General features: G+C 55.5%; 1 protein-coding gene across 2 annotated transcripts in view; it reads right to left on the bottom strand.

The window, feature by feature from the left end:
- The window catches only part of LOC122366061 (E3 ubiquitin-protein ligase SMURF2-like), a 48,825-nt gene that overhangs the window by 18,148 nt on the left and 8,459 nt on the right, over positions 1 to 22,218 (bottom strand). Inside the window, exons 5-9 of one of the 2 annotated variants that reach the window (XM_043337833.1) lie at positions 6,165 to 6,298; positions 2,563 to 2,723; positions 1,381 to 1,682; positions 775 to 975; positions 272 to 362 (exon numbers count right to left, since the gene is read on the bottom strand). In XM_043337833.1, coding sequence (XP_043193768.1) covers positions 272 to 362; positions 775 to 975; positions 1,381 to 1,682; positions 2,563 to 2,723; positions 6,165 to 6,298 — 889 coding nt within the window. Of the gene's footprint in view, positions 1 to 271; positions 363 to 774; positions 976 to 1,380; positions 1,683 to 2,562; positions 2,724 to 3,903; positions 4,244 to 6,164; positions 6,299 to 22,218 lie in introns of those variants that run through there. The other variant, XM_043337834.1, reaches the window with a different exon arrangement.

Below are 22,218 nucleotides of genomic sequence, written 5' to 3'. Positions count from 1 at the left end.
CGCAACCACTCCCCTCGCCCCGCCGCGCTGGCTGCCGCCGCGTGTCAGGCTTCGGTCAGTGGCTTTCAAACAGCCACTCAACCGTGACTGGGATAGGTGGCGCCTTCCCCTCAGAGTCGCGATACTCTCAAGAGAGACTTTACCCGAAATACGCCTCAGTGAGTCAGAAAGTGCTGGTCCCTGCTCAAGGTGCACCTTTGCAGGGGTGACTAGGACCTCGTTTATGACAGTACCCTCCACAAGATGTACCCCTGCACCCCAGTATACGTACAGTCGCGGGCGCCGGTTCCTCAATAAGCCGCGACTGCCTCGCCGAGCCGCCCGTGGTCGTCGTCAGACGGGGATCGGCAAACTGGGTCGTCCTGTCGGTCAGAACAGGGCACAGTCGGTCAGACGAGGTCACAGGTCAGGCCACAGGCGGGAATAAGCACAGATCAACTCAGCACTGATATCAGAAAAGGTCACAGGTTAGGACTCAGGTCCCAGTACATCTGCCATCCCCATGAGATGATGACTCCAAATGGCGAGTGAATATCCAAGCCTGCCGCAAGTAGGGCTCCTCTGAAGAAGTGCAATGCAAAGCTTCTTTAGCATTCAAAATCATGTTATTTCGATGACGTTTCGTATTTCGATGTTGACGTTTCGACACATTTTAAATTATGCTAATATGAGATGGAAAGAACACAAGAGAGGTAGCTCCCACAAAAAAGAATAGCAAAAATAATCAGACACAGCCCCCCCCCCCCCCCCCGTCCACCGGCCGTGTGAGCCCACCTGTTGACATGATCCACAAAGTAGACGCGTCCCGAGTCAGTGAGCCGCATCTCCCAGCCGGCGGGCAGCGGCGGCAGCTCGGCCGAGGCCGGCGGCGCCGCCTGCTCGCCACGGGGCAGCCGCGGGTCGTGCCACGTGGCGCGGCCCGACGGCACGTGCCAGTAGTACACCTGGCCCTGAGACGTGGTACGGATCTCGTAGCTGACGGACGGAGGTCAGGGATGAGTTAAAAACCGAGCATCGTTAATGCAGCATAATGTCTGTTTACAGTCGTCTGTGGCGGTTGCGTACAACAGCATTGACAATGCTATACAATGCTATCAATGCTATGACAATGCTATCAATTATAGTTGTGAGCTTTTTGGCAGGCATGGGAAACACCTTCCAGCCCTAAGGCCGGGAATTCAATACCTAATTATAGAGCACGGTACCTAATTATGAAGTGCATCAACCCATGACAGAATAAGTGAGGTTTAAAATCATACAGAAACAAGATAAGGTCGGCAAGCGGTGGACAAGAAACTGGCTGGTGCCCATCCCGCCCTGAGAGGGCAGTCTCGGACTCTCCGTACTAGTCTGATAGAATGGCTCGCCGGCGCCGCTCACCCGTCGGGTAGGTCGTCGGGCTGGTGCAGCTGGTTCCTGCTCAGGTAGTGCTGGTGCCGCCGCCGCTGCGAGCGCCTCTCCCCCCTCTCCGTCGACGAGCGGCGCGGCGGGCACTCGCCGGGAGAGGGTGAGGAGCGCCGGCCCCGCTCCTGCTCGCCCTCGCCGGCGGCCGGCGAGACCAGCGCCGCCTCGAGCGCCGGCCGCTGCGGTCGCTCCCACTGCGTTGAGCGTGTCACGTGGTTGACGTAGTAGGGCCGGCCGTTGGGCGCGCACCGCTCCTCCCAGCCCTCTGCCAGCTCGTCCTGAAAGAGAGAGAGAGGGAGAGGGTGAGAGAGCAGCTCCATAGTCACAGGGCCAGGGGAACGACTGGTATACATGTCCGGACACAACCGACGCCAGTGAGCCGCTGTAAAAACCCTCGCAGGCATTCCCCGTGTAACTGGGAGGCGTCATTGCTATAATCATCCACCAGCAGTAGTCTCAGCATCGTGTTCACTGGGCGGCAAAATAGAACAGGCCTCTTACGGGTGTTTACTCTTGCCTGAATCGAGACTACGCCCTATGTAAGAGGGGCGCTGATGGCACTGTTCGCTGTATTTGAAGGACCCTAATTCACTTTCACAAAACAAAGGCTAGCATAACATTGGGAGTCTTAGCAGTGGCATTGCAGGTACATCTTAAATCTCAAAGCACCAGAACATCGTTTGTAGGTCAAATATGAAAAAGCTACCGATAGATTCCCGTCCCGTTCTCGGCGGCCCGCAGCGAGTCCTGCAGAGTTCAGTTCGACCCCCCGCTGCGCTGCTGGCGCGCGTGGTTGGCGTCGCAGCAGAGCGAGGCCCGACCTCGTGAAACAAGGCGCTGCACTCGGTACGCGTGCAGGACCGGACATCAAAACACAGACAAAATACCAATGACCCGCCTATCAGATACCTAATGCCAGACGAGTATTTAGTATTTGACAGCCAATAACTGGGAATAGAAGGCTCTGCCACATGACATGAGTTGACTGACACAGCTTGTTCCTGTAATGCATCCACACCATAGACGCTTTGAATTGCGTGATAAGCGGCCAAGCCTATCATTCCAGTCGTTTGATAGCTTGTGAGGGGTGGAACATCATTAGTCATCATTAGTCATTAGTCATTAGTCATAGTCAGCTGAACGGCCAGCCGTCCTCACCTGTATGGAGAGGGCGCTGATCATGCCCTGGGTGTTGACCACCACGTTGTGACTGCCGCCGTTGCCGCCGTTCCCGTCCCGGGACAGCAGTGACAGGATGACCTTTCCACGCAGGTAGTCGGCGTCCTGGCTGCTCGACTTGCGCAGCTCCATCTGCTGGTCTGCGGGGCGAGAGAGAGGTCACAGTTCAGGTCAAAGGTTACAGGATAAGGGTAAGATAACAGGCTAGAGGTCCGGCCAAAGGTCACGGGTCACAGTATATAGGTTAGGTCACAGGTCAGGGGTGATTCACATGTCAGGTCACATGTCAATCAGAGGTCAGGTTACAGGTCAGGGATGAGTACCAACACACAAGTCAGATAAAAGGGAAGAGTTGGGGCACAGGTCACAGGTTATCACGGTACTTGATGTCATAGGTCGGGCCACGGGTCATGCCGCGCGGCAGGCTACCCACGACAGGACTAAAGAAGAGTGCAAAAGGGCGATGCATGTGATGAACAGAATGCCTTACGGAAAACAAGCCCCAAATACCGTAATACTAGCCACCTGCTTCTACCTCCTGACTACAGAATGCGAGTATACGCAGAATCCAGTCAGTAGACAATATGCTTCACTTTTTTAATTGGGGCTGTTGCGCGTCAGTTGCCAACGTCACTGAAAGTCAATGGCCTCGAATGCATGAGCAGAGTAAATACGTATTACATACGGATTACAATGCTAAACGAATAGGAAAATACGCTCATGATACGTGATACTTCTCATTTATTCGGGATCAGTGTCCAGTGTGGAGCATTGCTGCTACTTCTGACTAGCCAAAGGAGTAGTGTGCACTATCAGCTGCCAGTTCAATGTTAAAAAGCTCATCAGAAAATGCATGGAGCTAACTGCTCCCCAGTTCAGCACAGGACCACAGCTAGGGCGAACGATCCCTTGCGTCACGCTGCACGGTGGTATAGTGTCTGTGATCTGGAGACACGGTATCACTGTGTCGGTGTCATTGACGGTCACCTGTCGGTGACACTGACACGGTTACACATCAGCTGTTAGCATTGTATCGCAAATGGCGTCCCATTGGGACCAGTTCCGCGTCTGGAGCGTATGACCACAACTAGCAAGTACCAACTGACAAAATAAGCACATTTTAGCGATACCAGTACCAACACACATAAAGGCAGTGACTACAGTCCCCTCTGATATTATTCGTAGCACTGTTCACTTCCTGACGTAGTTCAAAGCGGAGCCAGAGGACCACAGGAAAGAAGCGCCCGATGAGGTAAACATGACACTATCCCGGTGATGCCTCCACGGCTGTGTGCCGGCGCGGCGCCGTGGCTGTCTCACCGTCTGATTTGCGAGCCCAGGCGCAGGCCAGCATTTCCAGTAGACACATATAGCAGTCCGGGCCGGGTGCCGTGCCGCCGACACCCCTGGTATTCACACACGGCTCACGGTGACGGCGCGCTGTGTCTGACACTATTCAGAGTACTGTGCGCCGGGTGTAGCGGCGCGGCACTGCGCCAGACCGCGCAACCCTCCGTAGGGCACAACGTCACAGCACGGTGGGTCCGTCACTCCCTCCCCACAATGTCACTTCATTTGCACCGATCCACTGTTCACCGCTCACTGCTGCCGCCGGCCCGGCCACTCCACACCTGCCCTGCTCAGAGCCGGCTGCCGCTCAACTGAGCCGGCCCGCAGCGGCCCGGCGCCGCCAGCCCATAGCCGCAGTCCGTCAGCGGGTCTCGGAAAACCCCGGCGGCGGCGGCGTGCGATCACCCCCCCCCTCACCACACGGGGGGGGGCGGCAGATACGGCACGTCATGACCCGGAATGGGAAGAGGCCAGCATTAGGCACTGGTAGACGGCCGGCAGTCTGAGATGAGGACGGAACCATCGCACCGAGCGGCGACGAGGCAGGGCGTCACATACGCCCACCGCGTCATGTGGTGATACATGTCACTCAGACGCGACTGCTAGTGATGTCAGCAGCAACGCCCGAGCCTAACTACGGCTGAGGCCGCTTCATCAGATAATATAACTCGAACAGAGCCCGCTACTAACCGGTGTGTCCAGCTCGCTGAAACTGAATCCGACATAACGCGACATTCCGAATTAATCAGCCAGCAAGGCATTGCCACATCAAAGGGAGACCTACCTCAATTGAACCCACTCAAAACACAACGCCAGTTTGATCAATCCGCTACAAGCGCTGCGCCGTGGTCGATTATAAGGCTGCAGCTAAAGCAGCGCAGATTGGCGCCGGAGTGGGCGGAGAGTGCCGCGGGCATTGACACTGGAACACGTAGAGCTGAAAGCTGTGGAGATTAAAGTGCACGCCCCCACAGCCTATGACCTGGGGTAATTGGTAATGATATTGAAATAAGAGGGGATTGAAGCTGGGGGCATTGATGCTGGAATCAGCGGGGCTTCCCAGCTGCGAAGTTAGCGCGCAGACCCGCGGAGATGATAGCTGGGAGCTGCGACAATAACGTGCAGACCCACGGGGCTCAGAGCTGTGCGGTTCACCGGCTGAGCTCAGAGCTGAGATGCCGGGCAGGCCGACCAGGCAGTCGCACACCGCTGTGGCGCCGTCTGACCCTGTCCGCTGGCCGCAGAACATTGTTCAGTGATGACAGCAGAGACCACCAGCGACCGGTCGGCAGAGGAGACCGTTCAGTGGTGACCGCACAGACCGGCCGGAGCGAGTGGTCAGCCACACGGCGAGGGTGTGATTAAAGAGACGGGAGTGCCCGCCTGAAATAGCCTCCACTGGAAGACAGATTTTCTGCCGGTTCCGCCGAGATGTTGGGACTGTTTATAAGACAGATTCCTTGACCTGGTGCGGCCTCAACAAAACCTCTTATATCCGGTCAGACGGCATCCCCCCCTCTCTCTCTCTCTCTCCCCCCTCATCCCTCTCTACAGTGGTGCCATCGTGACCGTGGTTTATCTCTGTACCCTCTCGGAGCAACGATCAGTCAGTAGCCGTTGGACAATCGACCTTGCCACGCCTTGATCAGTGACTGGCAGCTTCTTCACGCCTCGCTTCTACACCACTCTGCCCCGGTGGATCCTGCTATACCAGTCTGCCACGCGCCGAGCGGACCAGTGATTGCACAACCCACCCCTCCCTCTCCGGGAATACAGGCCAGACGCGTGCCGGACGGGTGTTACGCACCAGGCCGACTCACAGATCCGACACAGCCGGTCGGCCGGAGCGGAGACGGCACAGGGGGGGGGGGGGGGGACGGAACTGGGCCGGCCAGAGACGGAAGTGGCGACAGGCGGCCGAGGTTTGGGGTACGGGGATCGCCAGATTGAAAGGTACCGGGAGACGACGGAAAGGGAGACGCTGAATGAATGGATGGATGACTGTTGGTACTTGGTAGCCGAGGTTCCACGTTACGTCGTTTTTCATGCCTACTGTCCAGTGCAGACTGCAGTGTAGAGCGTAACAATAATTGTTTGATTGTTGGGATTTTAGGGCGCGTCGACACGAGGGACATCATGCGTAAAAAAATCGATGAACACGTCCTCAAATATAGTATGCGCACCAGCGTCCCGCCCACCTCCAGTTCAATATCCCCCCGTCGAGTACTCACAGCCGGTGTCCTTGAGCTGCTGGATGACGTTGGACCGGATGCGGACGCAGCCCAAGAAGCCGCCGCCCTGCCGCTTGTGCACCTTCCTGTTGTTCCACACCGACACCACAATCGTGTCATTCTCGCCGATGTAGCTGCCGGAATCAGAAGGGGGACGTCAGGTCAGAAGAAGGAGGGGGGGGGGGCAGCTGGCAGATGGAAACACTGCGGCCGGGTTTCCCATCTCATTTACAACCCGAGAAAAGTGACGCTCCAGAAACTGCACAATGGTAATCATTGACAAGGTTTGGACTTTGGGAAGTCCATGCCAACAAACCACATACATGTATTAATATCTGATCTGATATATTACGAATATATTTCGTCGCGGTCGCATTTTCGTTTGTCGCCAGTGTCTCCCTCCGTGTCTTCACACGGTAAGTCACCACTGACGGGTCTGTCTCGATCACTGACGGTTGGTGTCTGTCTCGATACGCCACCCCTGGGTATCGCCGCGGAGGTTGGGATACTTCCCACCGTGGGAAGGTCGCTGTGGCTTGGAGATCATTCCCGACACACTTCCCCAGATCTACCGGGAACAGCCGCCGCACTGGGGAGGTTCGGGGGAGGCGACTCGATGAGACCCTCAGAAACCCTACCGGCGGGCCCCGGGGCCTAGTGTCGTGAACGCTCCACACAAGCCCCAGAGCCTTTCTTCGTGCTCACCAGCTAACCCAACATCGCCCCTTGCGTCAATGACCGCACCGCCACAGACACCTCACAGCGCTCAGTTGCAACACCAGGAAAGGCTTCACGCGGCGGGGGAGGCGGACGGCCATTCGGCGAATCAATCGACATTCCTGCGGCTCTCCCGGGGGAGGTTCCCAGATGTGCGACTGTCTGCCAACTGTCCGACCCATCTCGCGGCGTTACGTGTCGGAAGGATACTCGGCACACGCAGGGGGTCGCCTTCACGCCACTCAGCCTCTGTAGAGAGGAGCACAGCGCCCTGCCGGGCCCCGGGGCGTCTCCCCTCGCCTCAGTGACCGCGCACAGTTCCAGCAGCCGCTCAGCTGGAGGCGTGGGTGTGGCCTGGCGAGGCGTCGGCCGGCCATTCCGGCCACTTACCGCAGCCCACGGCCGGAGCGGTGACGACTGACAAGACAGAGGTCGCTTACGGCCGACAACCGGGACTGCACCAGGCGCCTCACCGAGCACAGAGACCAACGCAACTACACTTTGAAAACGGCTGACAATGTTGATATTTCACGCCACATTTTGTTATCACCTTCTTCCTCAAATGCACCTTTGTTAAAAACTGTATCTCTGTATCAGTCTGTGAGTCTGTATCGAGGTGACGCTTTGTCTTCTTTGAACAGTCATTGAAAGGACTGATAGGTTTACTTCCCTTCCTCATATTCTATCACTCATCTCGGCTTAAAGCCCAGAGCACGAGGAATCGCCAATGGAAGCACGGCAGCAGGTAGCTCACGCCTGGGCCTCACTGGGTACTCTGACAGGGTTCAGCGTCCGGCTGGAGCGATACGCGATAACAGCCAGCCCAACACCGGCCAATCAGGGGCACGGTGCCTGACGGAGGGGGCCACCAGCGGGAGCTATCGGCCCCAACCAGCGCTGTGGGCTGCGGAAGCTTACGGAACACCGTGAGAACGCGCAGCGCTCTGCCGACTGAAGCATTCCGCGGTCATGACAGAAATCTGCGGCATCTCGGCCACTAACGGAGTCGATATTTACGGGAAACGCCACAAGGAAGTCAGGAAGTCATGCACTGAAACACAACATGAAATATATCATTCAGATTGGTTTAAAAATGATCCAATCAACAAGTAGAATGGATTCCTTAGGGGGCGGTTGCAAAGATTCACGTCCTACTTGATATTAACCTGGGCAAATAAACAACCACTCGATCACAAGGCCGTCGCCCCGATCGTAACTCTCTCCCAGTGGGGCACCATCCCGTGAACAGCAGAGCGTACCGGGCTGGTGCGACGTCATCAAAGTGACGTCACGATGACGTCAACGGCTGCTGTAAATCTGCCGGAGGGCTGCTGAGCAGGCCGGATTAGCTCGGGAGAGAAGATAGTAGCGGTGTTAAGTTACGCTCACTACAGCAACCGGGGACGGATCAACGCGTCCACGTGCTCATAAAAGCCAGAACGAATCGACATTCAGCTGATTATTGCTAAAAATGATGAGGCAGGACCGACACAACGCACTAACCACATGGTTTCATCCGTATCACTACAGTGCGGCCCACGTCACGAGGCTTGTATGGTGCACCGAGTTGCTTCAGTCGTATGCTGCATCCTATGACACGTGTACGAACGCACAGTGGCCAGTGTCTACCCCTAGTGCTCCACCAAAAAAGCGAGCAACACTGCCACCCCGACATCAGGCATTACCCCCGGTACCACCGCGCAGTCGACAGACGCCAATGTTTTGGTCACCAGAACGGTGAAAATGACCAGTTTTGCACAGCAAACCAGGATATGATGACTGCAGCGCGGCACACTACGCAGCGAGCATAAAAACCCTCAGGGAAATAGGGCGCACTGTGGGACTCCCAAAGCGCTGTTCTGAGGACTGGTGGTTGTAAATAGGCCGGAAACGGTTGCTCGCGCGGTGCGTGATTTACGATAACATCGGCGCATGGACGGTTATTTTTCACTTATAATGGGATAACGTTACCATTCAATGGGACTGGCAAGCAAAAACAGCATCATTCATCATTATAGCACCATGTTAATAGGTACAATGCAACATAACGCTAGTGAGACAAAATACATACAAACGCTGTTCGCACCGGTACGTGAGCCGACCAGCTCAAGTACCGGTGTGTCCCCTAAAACACCACTCAGGACATATTTCCAACTAACTACTGTAGTTACTTCATTGACGCCCACCCAACACATCATTTCTGTTCAATATCTCAACCCCCCACATGAATCCCCTGTGCCCAAACCACCACTCTGCAGCCACCGTCCGACCCAGCTGTCCGACCCAGTTCCATCGCGGCGCCGCTGACACGATGTAAATGGGTGCCTATCAGTCGCTGTGACCGCCATCGGACGCTGTATCGGACACCCGTATGGCGGCGGGCCGACCCCCGACGACCGGGGCGAGTCGCATGTGGCGCCCGTATGGACCACAGTGGGTCGTGGGGCGACCCCCGACCGGCATGTGCTGGTTCGGGGCGCTCTGGGATTGAGGGCTGTCAGTGCCGGGTATGGATCAGGGGCACGGGGGCTGCCAACGCCCCCTCCCAGCCCCAGACGTAGACAGGGCGCATAGTAACGCAAGTTCCGTCTGTGCTCAAACCAAATTCACGACAGCACCGCCATCTCATCAATAGTTAGTTGTTTTATCGCGCATATGTTTATGGCAGTACACATCACGGTTTTGAGTCTGTCCCACACCAGAAGCGCTGAGAAGGACTTTGAACGGTCGTAGCACGTCAAAAACGTCAAGTGGATAGCTAATGTTTGCTGAGCATTTCAACACAATCAAAGACTACATAGGTCCTGACTCACGGTAATTACTGCAGTGTTTACACCGGCAGATAACGGCACCTCGCGGGTTGACCTTCGACCGTGGAGTTACGTTAGCTGTACCTAACAACAATCAGACTACGACTTGGGAATTGAATCCGCTTTATCACTCAATTCAAAACGATTTCATGATTCAAAACGATTTGATTTCATCAAACTTCAACTCCCTTCCATAAACCAAAAAAGCAATTCAAAACAACTTCCGCCAGCCATTTTCTGACGAGCTAGCGGGAGGGAAGCCCCCAAAACCTCACAGTAAGCTCCGCCTGTCGCCACAGGTCATATCAAATAAACAACAGCACGTGTCAGCCGGGCTGACCGCTTCTGATATGTCCCAGTGACCAGACGCCGCGACCAGATCGATTCCCGATCAATCCGTACAGAGGTCACCGCGCTCGATCGGCCAGTAATCTGTGCCCTCTAATCAGTGGCGCAATCTGTGCGCTCTTATCATCTCACTATCTGAGCCACCGAGGGCTGGGGAGCGCACAAATAAATCCTGACAAGACCGAACGGAGATGTGAAGCGGCGAATGGGGAGAGAGAGGCATGGCACGATAGAACGCTAAGAGAGGGAAAGACGAAGAAGGATGGATCGAAACAGTCGGAGTGGGAGAAAGAGAGGAAAGAGAAGACCGGAGGTACAGAAAGATAAAAGTGAGGAGTGAGAAAGATAGAGGACAATAAAATAGAGAGTGAGAGACAGAGAAGGAGAGAGAGAGAGAGAGAGAGAGAGAGAGAGAGAGAGAGAGAGAGAGAGAGAGAGAGAGAGAGAGAGAGAGAGAGAGAGAGAGAGAGAGAGAGAGAGAGAGAGAGAGAGAGAGAGAGAGAGCACAAACAGTCGGATTAGAATGTTCAGCATTGCCGACAGTTTCCTTGGGCAGCTGACGATGCAGGCCAGCGCCTCCCACCCGCCGCCGCGGCTCCACTGGAGCTCCCGTACCTCGGCAGCTACTCAGAGAGGATTTGTGTAGCGGCGCACGGACCGGTCTCTGCCCCACACGGGCCCGCCCAGCGCCGTCCTTTTCCTGCACCTGCGCACGATCTCAGCAGAGCCGCCTGGGAAACGAGCGCCGCGGCCGGCCGGTGGGCATAACTATAGGAATATCGGCCCACCCCGCGACCGCAGCAGTGCCAATACGGGGGCAGCTTCCGGGCAACAAACTGTGCACATCGCGCCTCGACCAAAACAGCATTACAAAGAACACACTCCATACAGCATCATAATTCATACCACGAACAATTGTGTAAAAAAAGGCAATACGTTGTGAGTGAAAAATAAAGAATGGTATCATAAAATGTGAGTGAAAGTTAACATGAGACCCAGCGAAAATGTGATGTCCCTTTTGGCTATCCCAATGCCCGTTCGCAGCCAAATGCGGTTTTTTGATTGAACGAAGACCGCACGGACATTCATTTCCGTCCCGGGCTTTCTTTGTAACTCAGTCGTCTCAGGCTCGCACCTCAGTCATCTCAGGCATAGCGGAGTTTAACACAAACTTCAGCATAGGTGGGCATCGTTCTCCAAAATTGTAACTTCGTTACTCGTTCCTCCGTTCCTTCAAAACGTGACTTCCGTTACTCGCTCCTCCGTTCCTCTGCATATAATGTAACGGAAGTTCTTTAGTCCGTTACTCCGTTACAGCAAAATAAAAAAAACGTCAAAATGTTTTGTATTGCACACATTTTTTAGACCATTCCGACACAAACTAAACCTACCGAGAAAACGGAATGCCCACGAAATCTGCCAAGACAGCGGGCACTGATTGGACACTAAACCTTGGAACGTCTGGTGGTATTGATGAGTGATGCGCATCACTTGTCCCCGGCCAGATGCCCGTTGCCCTTCACGAACACTTCCAGGTTGGCATCTGAGAGCATAGGCGTCGGAACGGGGGAGGGGGGGGGCACCGGCGCACTGTGCCCCCCTTTGATTTTGGCATTTTAACATTAGCCCTATGTGCGTTGCATGGAGAGAATTGGACCAAAAGTCGGCAGTGCCCCCTCCCCCCCCTTAATTGAAGATGTTCCGCTGCCACTTTCTGAGAGGGTAGCCCTTTTTGCACGTAGCACATCTTTTCCCATTGATATAGAACATGCGTTCCACTGAGGCGCTTGAAGGAACGCCCATGGCCCCGTGTTGAACTTTGCGAACCCGCCGAACACATACTGCAACGCCGACTCATTGCGGAAGGCCAGTACACTGAGGCCATCTTCCGTCTTCAAGTCAGGGCTGCTCAATAATCCACTATTCCGCTGCTGCATTAAAATGTCTGTGGGTTAGCTGAAAGATCAACCCGCTCGGACAACGAAAAGTAACGGAGGAACGAAGGAACGGACTAAACTGTAACGTGTAACGGAGGAACGAACAACCAATGTAACGGAAGTTACTTGGTCCGTTACCCTTTTTAAAATGTAACGAGTCCGTTCCTCCGTTCCTAAAAATTGTAACGGCGTTCCGGAACGGAGGAACGGAGGAACGGATCGTGCCCACCTATGAACTTCAGTTACCACGGTCACAAAGTCAGTCTCAAAGGCACGGCGCCTCCCAGTCCCTGCCGGGTCCCACAGGCCTCTGTCGAGTCTCTCAGCTCCCTGTTGAGTCTTTCAAATCCCCTCGGGTCTCTCAGTCACGCAGTCTCAGTCACGCAATCACCCCACCCTGCCCTGATCATCGCCCACATACCACTCCCTGTGATTTCTCACGAGACACGAACGGGCGCGATCCAACGCCACCGCACGGCTCGAAATCTTCAGAGCCCCTGGGGGATTTCAGTTATTGAAAAATGTAGCCCGGCACGCCTCCACAGCACGAAACGAAGACGCAAACCGTCCTATCCTTTCCGAGCTTGAGTGACGAATAGGATAGGGAACTGCCATCAGGTGAATGACCTCCACCTCCCCCTGACCGCTGCAAGGCATGGTAAGGGGCCGAGGTAAGGGTGGCGCCGACTCACACTGGGGTGCTGTGAGCGGAGCCCCCGCGGTCCGACATTCACACACGCACCGACATACCAGGGCACCGAGTCAGCCGCCCGGCAGCTCGGGTCGGCTCGCTGTGGGGGGGGGGGGGGCAGAAGGGGGTCTTAGCGTGAGAGATCGACAGTATACTTAGCAATGACAGGACCGTTAGATTCCGTTCTGGTCCTGCTTGACGTGAGGAGGTATCTCACAGACGGCTATCCGTTCCTAAGTCGTCGTATGCACGGATAGCAGTTAGCCAGTATTCCATTCCAATCGCAAAGAAAAGACATCTCATCAAAGAGCCAAAGGAAGCCGCCAATGTCAAGTGCCACGCAGTGCAGTTCCACGAACCCACATAATGTGGCTTAGCCAGAACTTTTCTAAGTCATCATTAGCCCTTTCATACCGGTGAGACGTCTCGAAAAGGGCTGCTCTGGCGCAGACGGAAGCTCTAAGTTCTAACAGTCCTGCCAAGAACTGTGACAGGCCTGTGGGAAACTGTGACAGCTCACAGCACTAGCCGGAACCGTGAAAATAGGTGTTTTCTCGCACCTGACACTCCGTGAAAGTCCTGAGAGGTGCAATAGAAACCCGGTGAGGAGTTTTGGCAGCATTGAGAGGCCAAACTGTGTAACATACAGCAACCCTTTCAGTAGCCGCGGCAACTGAACCGGGAGACACGACAGCTTCGATCATCCGACACCACCAAATTCATCTCTGCCGACGCCCCCTCAGTCGTGTCAGCGCAGCGCCACGGGCCGCTCGCGCTCCCGGCTCTCCTCTCTTTACCCCGGTGTGCTAACCCAGCGTGCGTCTGTGTTGTGTTGCGTGCGAGTGGGACTGAGCGGATCGAGCGAGAGCGGAACGAGTGCTGAACATTAGTGGCGTGATTGACTGTGAGTGAGTCTCTGCGCAGTGATAGTCACGGTGAGGCCGTGACATGTGTGCGTAAGCAGTGAGAGTTGTTCCGTCTGAACCGTGCCTGGATTTTTCCCGGAGACGACGAGACAACCTGACAGACCAAGATGGACCCCGGTGCCACCGGGGTGGCGGCGACGGTGGTCGCGCTTCTCGTTACGCTGCATCTTCTGCAGCTCGTGCTGCATGCAGCCCAGCCCGCTGTCCGTCCCTGGCCGCGCCGGCCGGGACCGGCCGCACGTCGCGCGGCGAACCCGTCCGATCGGCCGGGCGGCTGCGTCAGCCCACATCGCCCCGGGGCGCGACCTGTCACTGGGCCGGTTAGAGCGCCAGATGGAGCACCGGCGCCGGCCGGTGGCACGCGCCGCGGCGGCAGGGGCGCGGCCAGGCGGCGGGGCGGGCGGGGCGGCGCGAATTGGCGCCGCCACGGTGACACAGGAACGAACCAGCTGATTGTCGGGCAACTGAATATTCAATCATACAAGCCCAAGTTACCTGACATGCGTCATGACATCCAAGACGTCTACGGTTTTGACATTCTAGCCATATGCGAGTCATGGCTAACACCGAACGTGCCTGACCGTTTACTGGGAGTGAGCGGCTACCGATTGTATCGGCGGGACCGGCCGGCTGAGCTCGGCCTGCCGAGAGGGAGGGGAGGCGTGGCCGTGCTGGTCCGGGACACCCTCAGCTGCGAACTGCTGCCCACACCAACTACGGGAGTCGCCGGCTCCAATCTGGAGATCGTGTAGGAGTTGTCTCTGATCACCACAGTTCGTCCGCCCGGCAAATCCAAAGGTCTCAAGAAAAAAGTGAGTATTCCGAACTTACAAAGTCAGACAAAGCGCCGTCTTCTGCACCACCTCGGCCACACCACAGAACGCTCAACAACACCTTCCAGACTCAGCCCTGACTGCCGACTGACTCAGCCTCTTAATCCCGAACAATGGCCGGGCGTGCCCTCCGCCCCCTCCCCTGCGGCATCAGTTCACCGACCCCATTCCCCTGCGGTGTCAGGTTCACCGTCGGCGGGCGCGTGACGGCCGCCCGTACCCAGGGCAGCGTCCAGCGGCCAGGTCCGGCCAGCCAGCGCTCGCTCCGCTGCACCACTACATTTCACTACACTCCCCCCCGATCCTGATCGCAACCAACAGACGCTAGTGCTCACATCACACGCTAACAACGCTCATACGTAGGTATCTAAGACATCGCTCGGCACGGGGTCTCCGTACAACTGCGTGACAGGCCGAGCCCGCGTACCTCGCCTCGGCCCAGCCTCTGTGTCACTCGCAGCTTCCTCCTGTTGGTCTTGCTGGTCGTCTCGGTCATGCCGGTCGATGGGACACCGTACAAAGCAGGGCTCCTCATCCCCAGAAACTGGTTGCTCTGCCTCTCCGGAAACTGGTTGCTCTGCCTCGTCTGCACGCGGACGCAGATGACGGACATGCCTTGGTACACCGTCAACTTCGACAGTTTGCGGTGACACCACACCAGTCACCACTCCCCTGCCATACTGCTCGTCACAGCGTGCTCTCGGTGATTTCACCCAGACAGCATCTCCGACGTGGTAGCGGCTCTCCTGCTGTCCATCGTCCCTCACTGTCGGAACGGGGTCGACGTCTTTCACTCGGACGTCGTACCGATACACCATACCAGCAGGTGTCGTAGCTTCAGTGACATCGTCCTTCGGCGTTGTATTGTACCTGTATACTGCCTCTGCCACCCCACATTTCGCTCTCGTCGCAATCACCTTTATGGAGCGATGGTTCCTTTCGACGACTCCGTTCCCTGACGGCACATGCGCCGCCCTGTATCGCACTGCGACGTTCCAGTCGTTGGCGAAAGCTCTAAACGCCCTGCTGTGGAAGGTGGTGGCATTGTCCAGCAACATTTCTGCCGGCGGTCCCCGCTCGCAGAATATCGCCGCCAGCTCCGCAATGACGCATGCGGCGGTCTCGTACCGCAGGAGACGCCAGATCGCAAACCTGGATGGGCCGCAATCCACCACCGTTAGGTACAGACACCCATGATGGTGAGTCACGTCGACGGCGACTCTGTCCCACGTGGTGTCGACCTCCAGGCGGCCTTCGCGCCACTTTTCAGGAGCGGGATCAACAGACCTGCACGTCTGACAGGCCGACACCACGGCCTGCGCAAGTCGTCTCGTAGCGAGCTTGTTCGCCCTCCTAGCGAAGTATAGCGTCCTCCGGACACCAGGATGACCAGAAGCGTGGTGAATTTGGGTCACCTCTTTCACCAGCCTGTCGGGGTCGTCTCCGTCTCCCACAGCGCATGCTGCAGCCTCCTCTTTGCACATAAGCACCCGTTGCCAGGCGTCCGGCACTCTCGTCAGTGCGTCCGCTTTGTTCTCAGCCGACGAGACACACTGAACATTCACGTCCAGCTCGTACTCGTCCACGAGCATCCTGAGGGTGCTTAGCCTTCTTCTTATCAACATTTCAGAGGCAGCTTTCGTCTTCAGTCGGGCCCTGCCACTGAGGAGGTCGGTCATCCAGTGGTACACCGTCCGTGAGTCAGTCATCAACCGGACTCTTTCCGCGCCCCACAGGATGGCCATGTTCACGCCTTTCAGGGCCGCGTCTAGCTCTGCCATGTTGATGTGTTGTACTCCATTGTCGGGGCGAAGCCAGCTCCCGTCTTCCACTACTTCGTCACCCACTTCAACAACTACTCCCATGGCCAGAGCACTGGCATCCGTCCACACTGTGATTCTGTCGCCCTTCACATCCCACCGTCCCCTGGCAGGATCCTCTGCTCTGACCCGCTTCACAATTTCGTCCATTAGACGCTCCACGTCCGGGTCGTCAATCTCGTCGTCCCAGCCACTTGCTGCTCTGTTCGCACGTCGTTTGAGGAGCGAGGTCGCCGGCCGCAGCCAGCCGCACACCGGAAGGTGCCCCGTCAGCTGCCCGCAGAGGGAGAACACTTTCCGCTTTGTCACCGGTCCGGCAACTTCTCGGACATCGTTGTCTCTCTTCCACATGAGTGCGCCTTGCTCCCCCCAGACTCGGAGGCCGAGAATCCGAGCGCCTTCCTGTGCGCGAGCGGGGTCCTTACACTCGAGACCGAAGGCTTGAAGGTGCTCGGCCACCTTCTCGGCCGACATTACCTCCTCGTTGACCAGAACGTCATCGACATACGACGATACTGCCTTCTCCACGTTCTTGTCCTGCTTCGCCACTGTCTCCAGAACCGTCTTCATGACTCGGGGTGCCACATTAAGACCATACCCAAGTCTCGTCAGACAGTACCTTTTGTTTTTGAACTCGATTGTCTGATAGGGCCACAGTGACTCCTCCACATGTATCTGAAGGTACGCCTTCTTCAGATCCAGGAGTGCCACTTTCTCACCCGTCCGGCGCCATTCACGAAGTTTCTCACTGCACACGTCAACGTCCGCCGTGAACGTGTCGACGTGAGTGTTCATTTCCCGGAAGTCAAGGACCGGCCGCACTTTCGCCTTGTTCTCTTGAACCACCGCCATTAACGGTATCAGCCCTTTGGGAGCGCCATGCTTTTCTTCGTCGTACTCCAGCAGCCACCCGTTCTCGATCCACGTCTCCAGCTCTCTCTCATAGTCCTCTCTCGCTTCATCCGTCACATGGTACTCGCTCACTCCGTTTTTCAGTTGATCTGGCGGTTTCTTTCCCGACCACTTCCACTCGACAGTCCAGCGCCTTTCCCTCGCATCGAACACGACTCGAAAGTCCTCCTTTTCCACCGCTAGGTCCACGGAGCCTCCTGCTCCGGCGCACACGTCTCCCTCGCCTGCAAATCGCACATCAGTAGAAGAACGCACGGTCACACCCCCAAGAGCTTTCACACCATCCATTCCTAAAATTGCACCGAAACCCAGCGGCTTCACCGCTACAACCAACGCATCAAGCACCACAGCATCACCCCCAGGTACCCCAACATCGGTTTCAGCCGTGCCCGCACAGTCCACTCTCTGACCACTAACTGTCACCATGGACACAGAACGCCTCTTCCACTCGGCGCAGAGCGACGAATGAACCACCGTTCTGGTACATCCCGTGTCGATCAACACCTCACACAACACCCCGTTCACATTCAGGTGTCTCGTTGGTAGTGCGCCGCTCCATCTTAATCCCGAGAGGAGGCCGGCACACGATCCTCCTCTCTCTCCGCGTTTTCCGGACACCGAGCTGCGATGTGACCAGTCTTGTCGCACCGGAAACACCGGATTTCGCGGGGGCCAGTGCGGGCCGAACATTCACGGGCGAGATGCCCCAAGCGGCCGCACGTAAAGCAAGGTCCGCGCTCTCTCCTGCCGCTACTAACGGTTCGGCCGCGATCCCGACCGCCTGGTGACTCTTTGACCAGCGCGGCTGCCACCTCCGATGCGCCGTTCTCCTCTCGCAAGATGGCGCGAGCCCTGTCCACCACCTCCGAGAGCTTTAACGACTCCATGCGCGCTCCAGCTCGCAGTATCTGCCTGGTAGAGTCCGGCAGACCTGCCACAAAGGCACACCCCAGGCCCTCGTCCGACATTCCTCCGAACAGCGTCGCAAGCTGCTGCAGCTCCGCCAAGAAAACATCAACTGTTTCCCCGGGGCGGAGACGGCGGGTGCTGAACTGCTCATACGCAGCGTATTTATCCACCGCAAACGCACGCTTCAGCGCATCCTTGAGCTTCACCACGTCCTTCCTGTCAGCCTCCACCAGCTGCCGATACACAGCAGATGCTCCTCCTTTCAGCCGCAGGGGTATCACCAGCGTCTGCCTCACTGGCGGCTCCTGCAGCCCGCACACTAGCTCGACCTTCTCCAGCCAGTCGAGCACGTCACCGGAGCCGTCGAATTCCGGAATTAATTTGACATCAAAACTGGCCATGATATTAGGTGCCGAAATAGCTTGTAGGAGTTGTCTCTGATCACCACAGTTCGTCCGCCCGGCAAATCCAAAGGTCTCAAGAAAAAAGTGAGTATTCCGAACTTACAAAGTCAGACAAAGCGCCGTCTTCTGCACCACCTCGGCCACACCACAGAACGCTCAACAACACCTTCCAGACTCAGCCCTGACTGCCGACTGACTCAGCCTCTTAATCCCGAACAATGGCCGGGCGTGCCCTCCGCCCCCTCCCCTGCGGCATCAGTTCACCGACCCCATTCCCCTGCGGTGTCAGGTTCACCGTCGGCGGGCGCGTGACGGCCGCCCGTACCCAGGGCAGCGTCCAGCGGCCAGGTCCGGCCAGCCAGCGCTCGCTCCGCTGCACCACTACATTTCACTACAGATCGTCTGGGTGCTCGTTCACGCTGACAAGCACCGGCCCGTGCTGGTCGCGTCTGCTTACCGCGTGCCGACCAACACTGCAAGACAGCTCGCCGCCGACCTGGAGGATCTGGAGAACCAGCTACAGTTCATGCTGGCCAGCTACCCACGAGCGACTCTGATGGTCTGTGGCGACTTTAATAACTGTCTGTTAAAGTCTGCACGCACTGGTTCGCCAAACGCACTTTTGAGTATGCTCCACACGTACGGTCTACGTGTGACAAACTCTTCCCGAGCTACCTACTGTCCAGTGAGTAGTCTACTTGACGTCATCGCTACCAACCGGCCTGAGCTTGTACAGCGTGCTGGCGTAACCCGCTGTCATTACGGAGGGCCCCACGATTTTACTCGTGTGGTGCTGTCCTGCGCCGGTCGTCCGTCAACACAGCGTGCTGGTGACGTGTATCGCCGCGCTCTGAGCAAGATAGACGCAGCGGCGTTTTGCCAGCAACTGACTGATACCGACTGGACCGGAGTTTTTGACAGCGACACTACTGTGCACAAGTGGGCGCACTTCCAGACTGCGTTCCTCTCTGAACTGGACACTGTCGCACCGCTCAGGCGTGTCCGTGACAGGCGGAGCTCTGCGCCGCCCGTGTCCGCTGACACCCAACGGCTGCTGCAGCGCCGCCGCGCGGCGCTCGCTGGAAGTGACCGCGCCGCGTACAAGGAGGCCAACCGGCTGTGCCGCGCGGCCATCCGCCGTGACTGCCGCGCGCGGTACGAGCGGGAGATCAGGGAGAACAGTCGCGGTGGGCTGTGGCGGGTGCTGCGGCCCGTTATCGGACGGAAACAGCAGCAGTGCGATATTCCACGGATAACCCCGAATGCGTTGAACAACTACTATGTCGCAGTGGGGCTCAACACTGCTGCTAGTGTGCCGGTCGCCGCTTTGGCTGTCCCCACGCGCGTCCCACGTGTGTCAACTTGTGGTTTCGATGTCAGCACAATCGACCTGGATACTTTGTGTGCCACGCTCGCGGTGATGAAACCGTCCAATTCAACAGGAATTGACGGCATTAGCGTGCTGATGCTGCAAAAGTTTTTCTTGGGTGTGAGACATGCTCTGCTTGACGTTGTAAACTCGAGCCTTGTCACCGGTACAGTGCCGCACGCCTGGAAGCATGCGCTAGTCACACCCATTCCTAAAGCCGGAATTGCCACCGAACCGTCCGATACTCGACCCATCTCGATTCTGCCAGAAATAATGAAAATTGTCGAGCGCGTTGTACAGGCGCAGCTCATTGCTTATCTCGAGGACAATTGCCTGCTCTCCGATTGTCAACACGGGTACCGTAAATTCCGTTCCACTGAAACCGCACTGCACGTGATCACCGATCTGGCGCTTCACGCTATGGACAACGGCGAGATAAGTATTCTAGTACTTCTCGATTTATCTAAATGTTTTGACGTTGTTCCGCATGACAAGCTGCTAGAAAAGCTGTCTCTCTACGGCATCACTACCAAATGGTTCCGTGACTATTTGGCCGACCACGCGCAGCAGGTGCAGGTACGGTGCGCAGACGGAAGGATGCTACTTTCTGATAAAAAGAGCAATGTGATCGGTGTATACCAGGGCGGCGCCCTCAGTTGTATTCTGTACATGCTGTTTGCGAACGACCTTAGCTTGCATGTGCCGGACGGTGTTAGTGTTGTCCAGTATGCTGACGACACACAACTGATAGTGACAGGCAGAAAGTGTGACTTACCGCAGCTCGTCGCCCGTATGGAGCACGCACTCGACATGTTGTACCAGTGGTTTTGCTTCAACCGGATGAAGCTCAACTCCAAGAAGACGCAGATGTTAGTGCTAGGTACCCCCTCAATGCTGCGCAATGTACCATCTGTGACGTTGACCTTCAATGGAGATGTCATTCCAGACTCAGGAGTAGTTAAAAACCTCGGTGTTCAACTTGACAGGCATCTAAATTTTGAGGCTCAGATAGACAATATGTCCCATAAGTGCGCCGGTATTCTGATAGCCCTAAGTCACGCACGTCACGTCATACCTAGACCTGTGTTAAAGGGCATCACAGAAGCTCTAGTGTTATCCATTGTGCGCTACTGCATGTCGGTGTATGGGTCTTGTACTAGCACACAGCTGCAGTGTGGCCAAATTGGCAATGTTGTGGGGAAATCCTCCCCTAATGAAAAGGATAATGACATCCTAAAAATTGGGAAAAAGACATCCTCACGACTTTTTCACTTAAATATATCATACTGTTCTGCAAGCATCAATGTGTTTGGCAACTTCTTGCTAGGTCATAAAATACCTCTGTCTCAATGAGCGCCAATTTGAATATAGGCATATACAATTTTAAGCAATATTCATATTCTTATGTTCTGGCAATATTGATATAAAATATAGGTGCATGGCATTAGCAGTTGAAATCAGCATGCTGATGCTGCATGGGTGATGTGATTGTGACAAAATAAAAACTGCATTATATTCCAGTGTCTTGACTTTTGGAGCTGAGTTTGTACTTACCTACCAAACAACATGCACAGGTTTGGTAAGGAAATCACAAATTGAATTGTACAAACAACTAGGCTATTTCAATTTCAATTTCAATCGCTGCTCACCCAGCACAGATACAGCATATAGCCTTGGACCAGACTCGGATTAATATACAATACCTAGTTATCAATTGATCGCAAAGAATAAAAGCAAAACTAAGCTCAAACACAACCACTGAAAATCAGGATAAGCACAAACCCCTCGGACACAACACCAATGCATCCACAGCGTCCACAACACAAGCAGTCGTTCGAGATTCAAGGCCATCAAAGACACAATAATCCCCTGTTGACTCTTCATACATCATGCACCACCGCCCTGGCGTGCTTTGTTCAGCCTGTTACGTCACCGGTGGCCAAAAAGGAAGTCGTTATCGGGAAGTCAAAATCCCGAAGGAAGTCGTTATTTTCCCCCTAACAACCCCTAACTTATAATGGGGACAGCACCGCTAATCGACCAAACCAAGACGAGAAAATTAGATAATACGAAAGAAAATGAAATAATACATTGCATACGCGGTCATTTTCTTGGAAAATATGCGAAATGCTTGTTTTTGAGCCCCGTAAACTTCCGTCATTTTCATGCGAAAAATCCGCTGATTTTGCGGAAAAAATGGCTTCTGAAGAAATGAAATTGTTAATTCCCAGGCTCATTTTACGAGCTAAATGTTATACAAAGTGAAAGAAAATTGATGAATTATGCCCACCTATGCATCAAAACTGATATTAAGCCCACAATACTCTATTTTGACATGTTCAAATATAATGACATCCTTCGCCTGTTTTGGCGAAATT

This window comes from Amphibalanus amphitrite, unplaced genomic scaffold, assembly GCF_019059575.1.
Source record: "Amphibalanus amphitrite isolate SeventyFive unplaced genomic scaffold, NRLGWU_Aamphi_draft 000782F_arrow, whole genome shotgun sequence".
Classification (NCBI taxonomy): Eukaryota; Metazoa; Arthropoda; class Thecostraca; order Balanomorpha; family Balanidae; genus Amphibalanus; species Amphibalanus amphitrite.
This window is presented reverse-complemented; position numbering and strand designations above follow the sequence as displayed.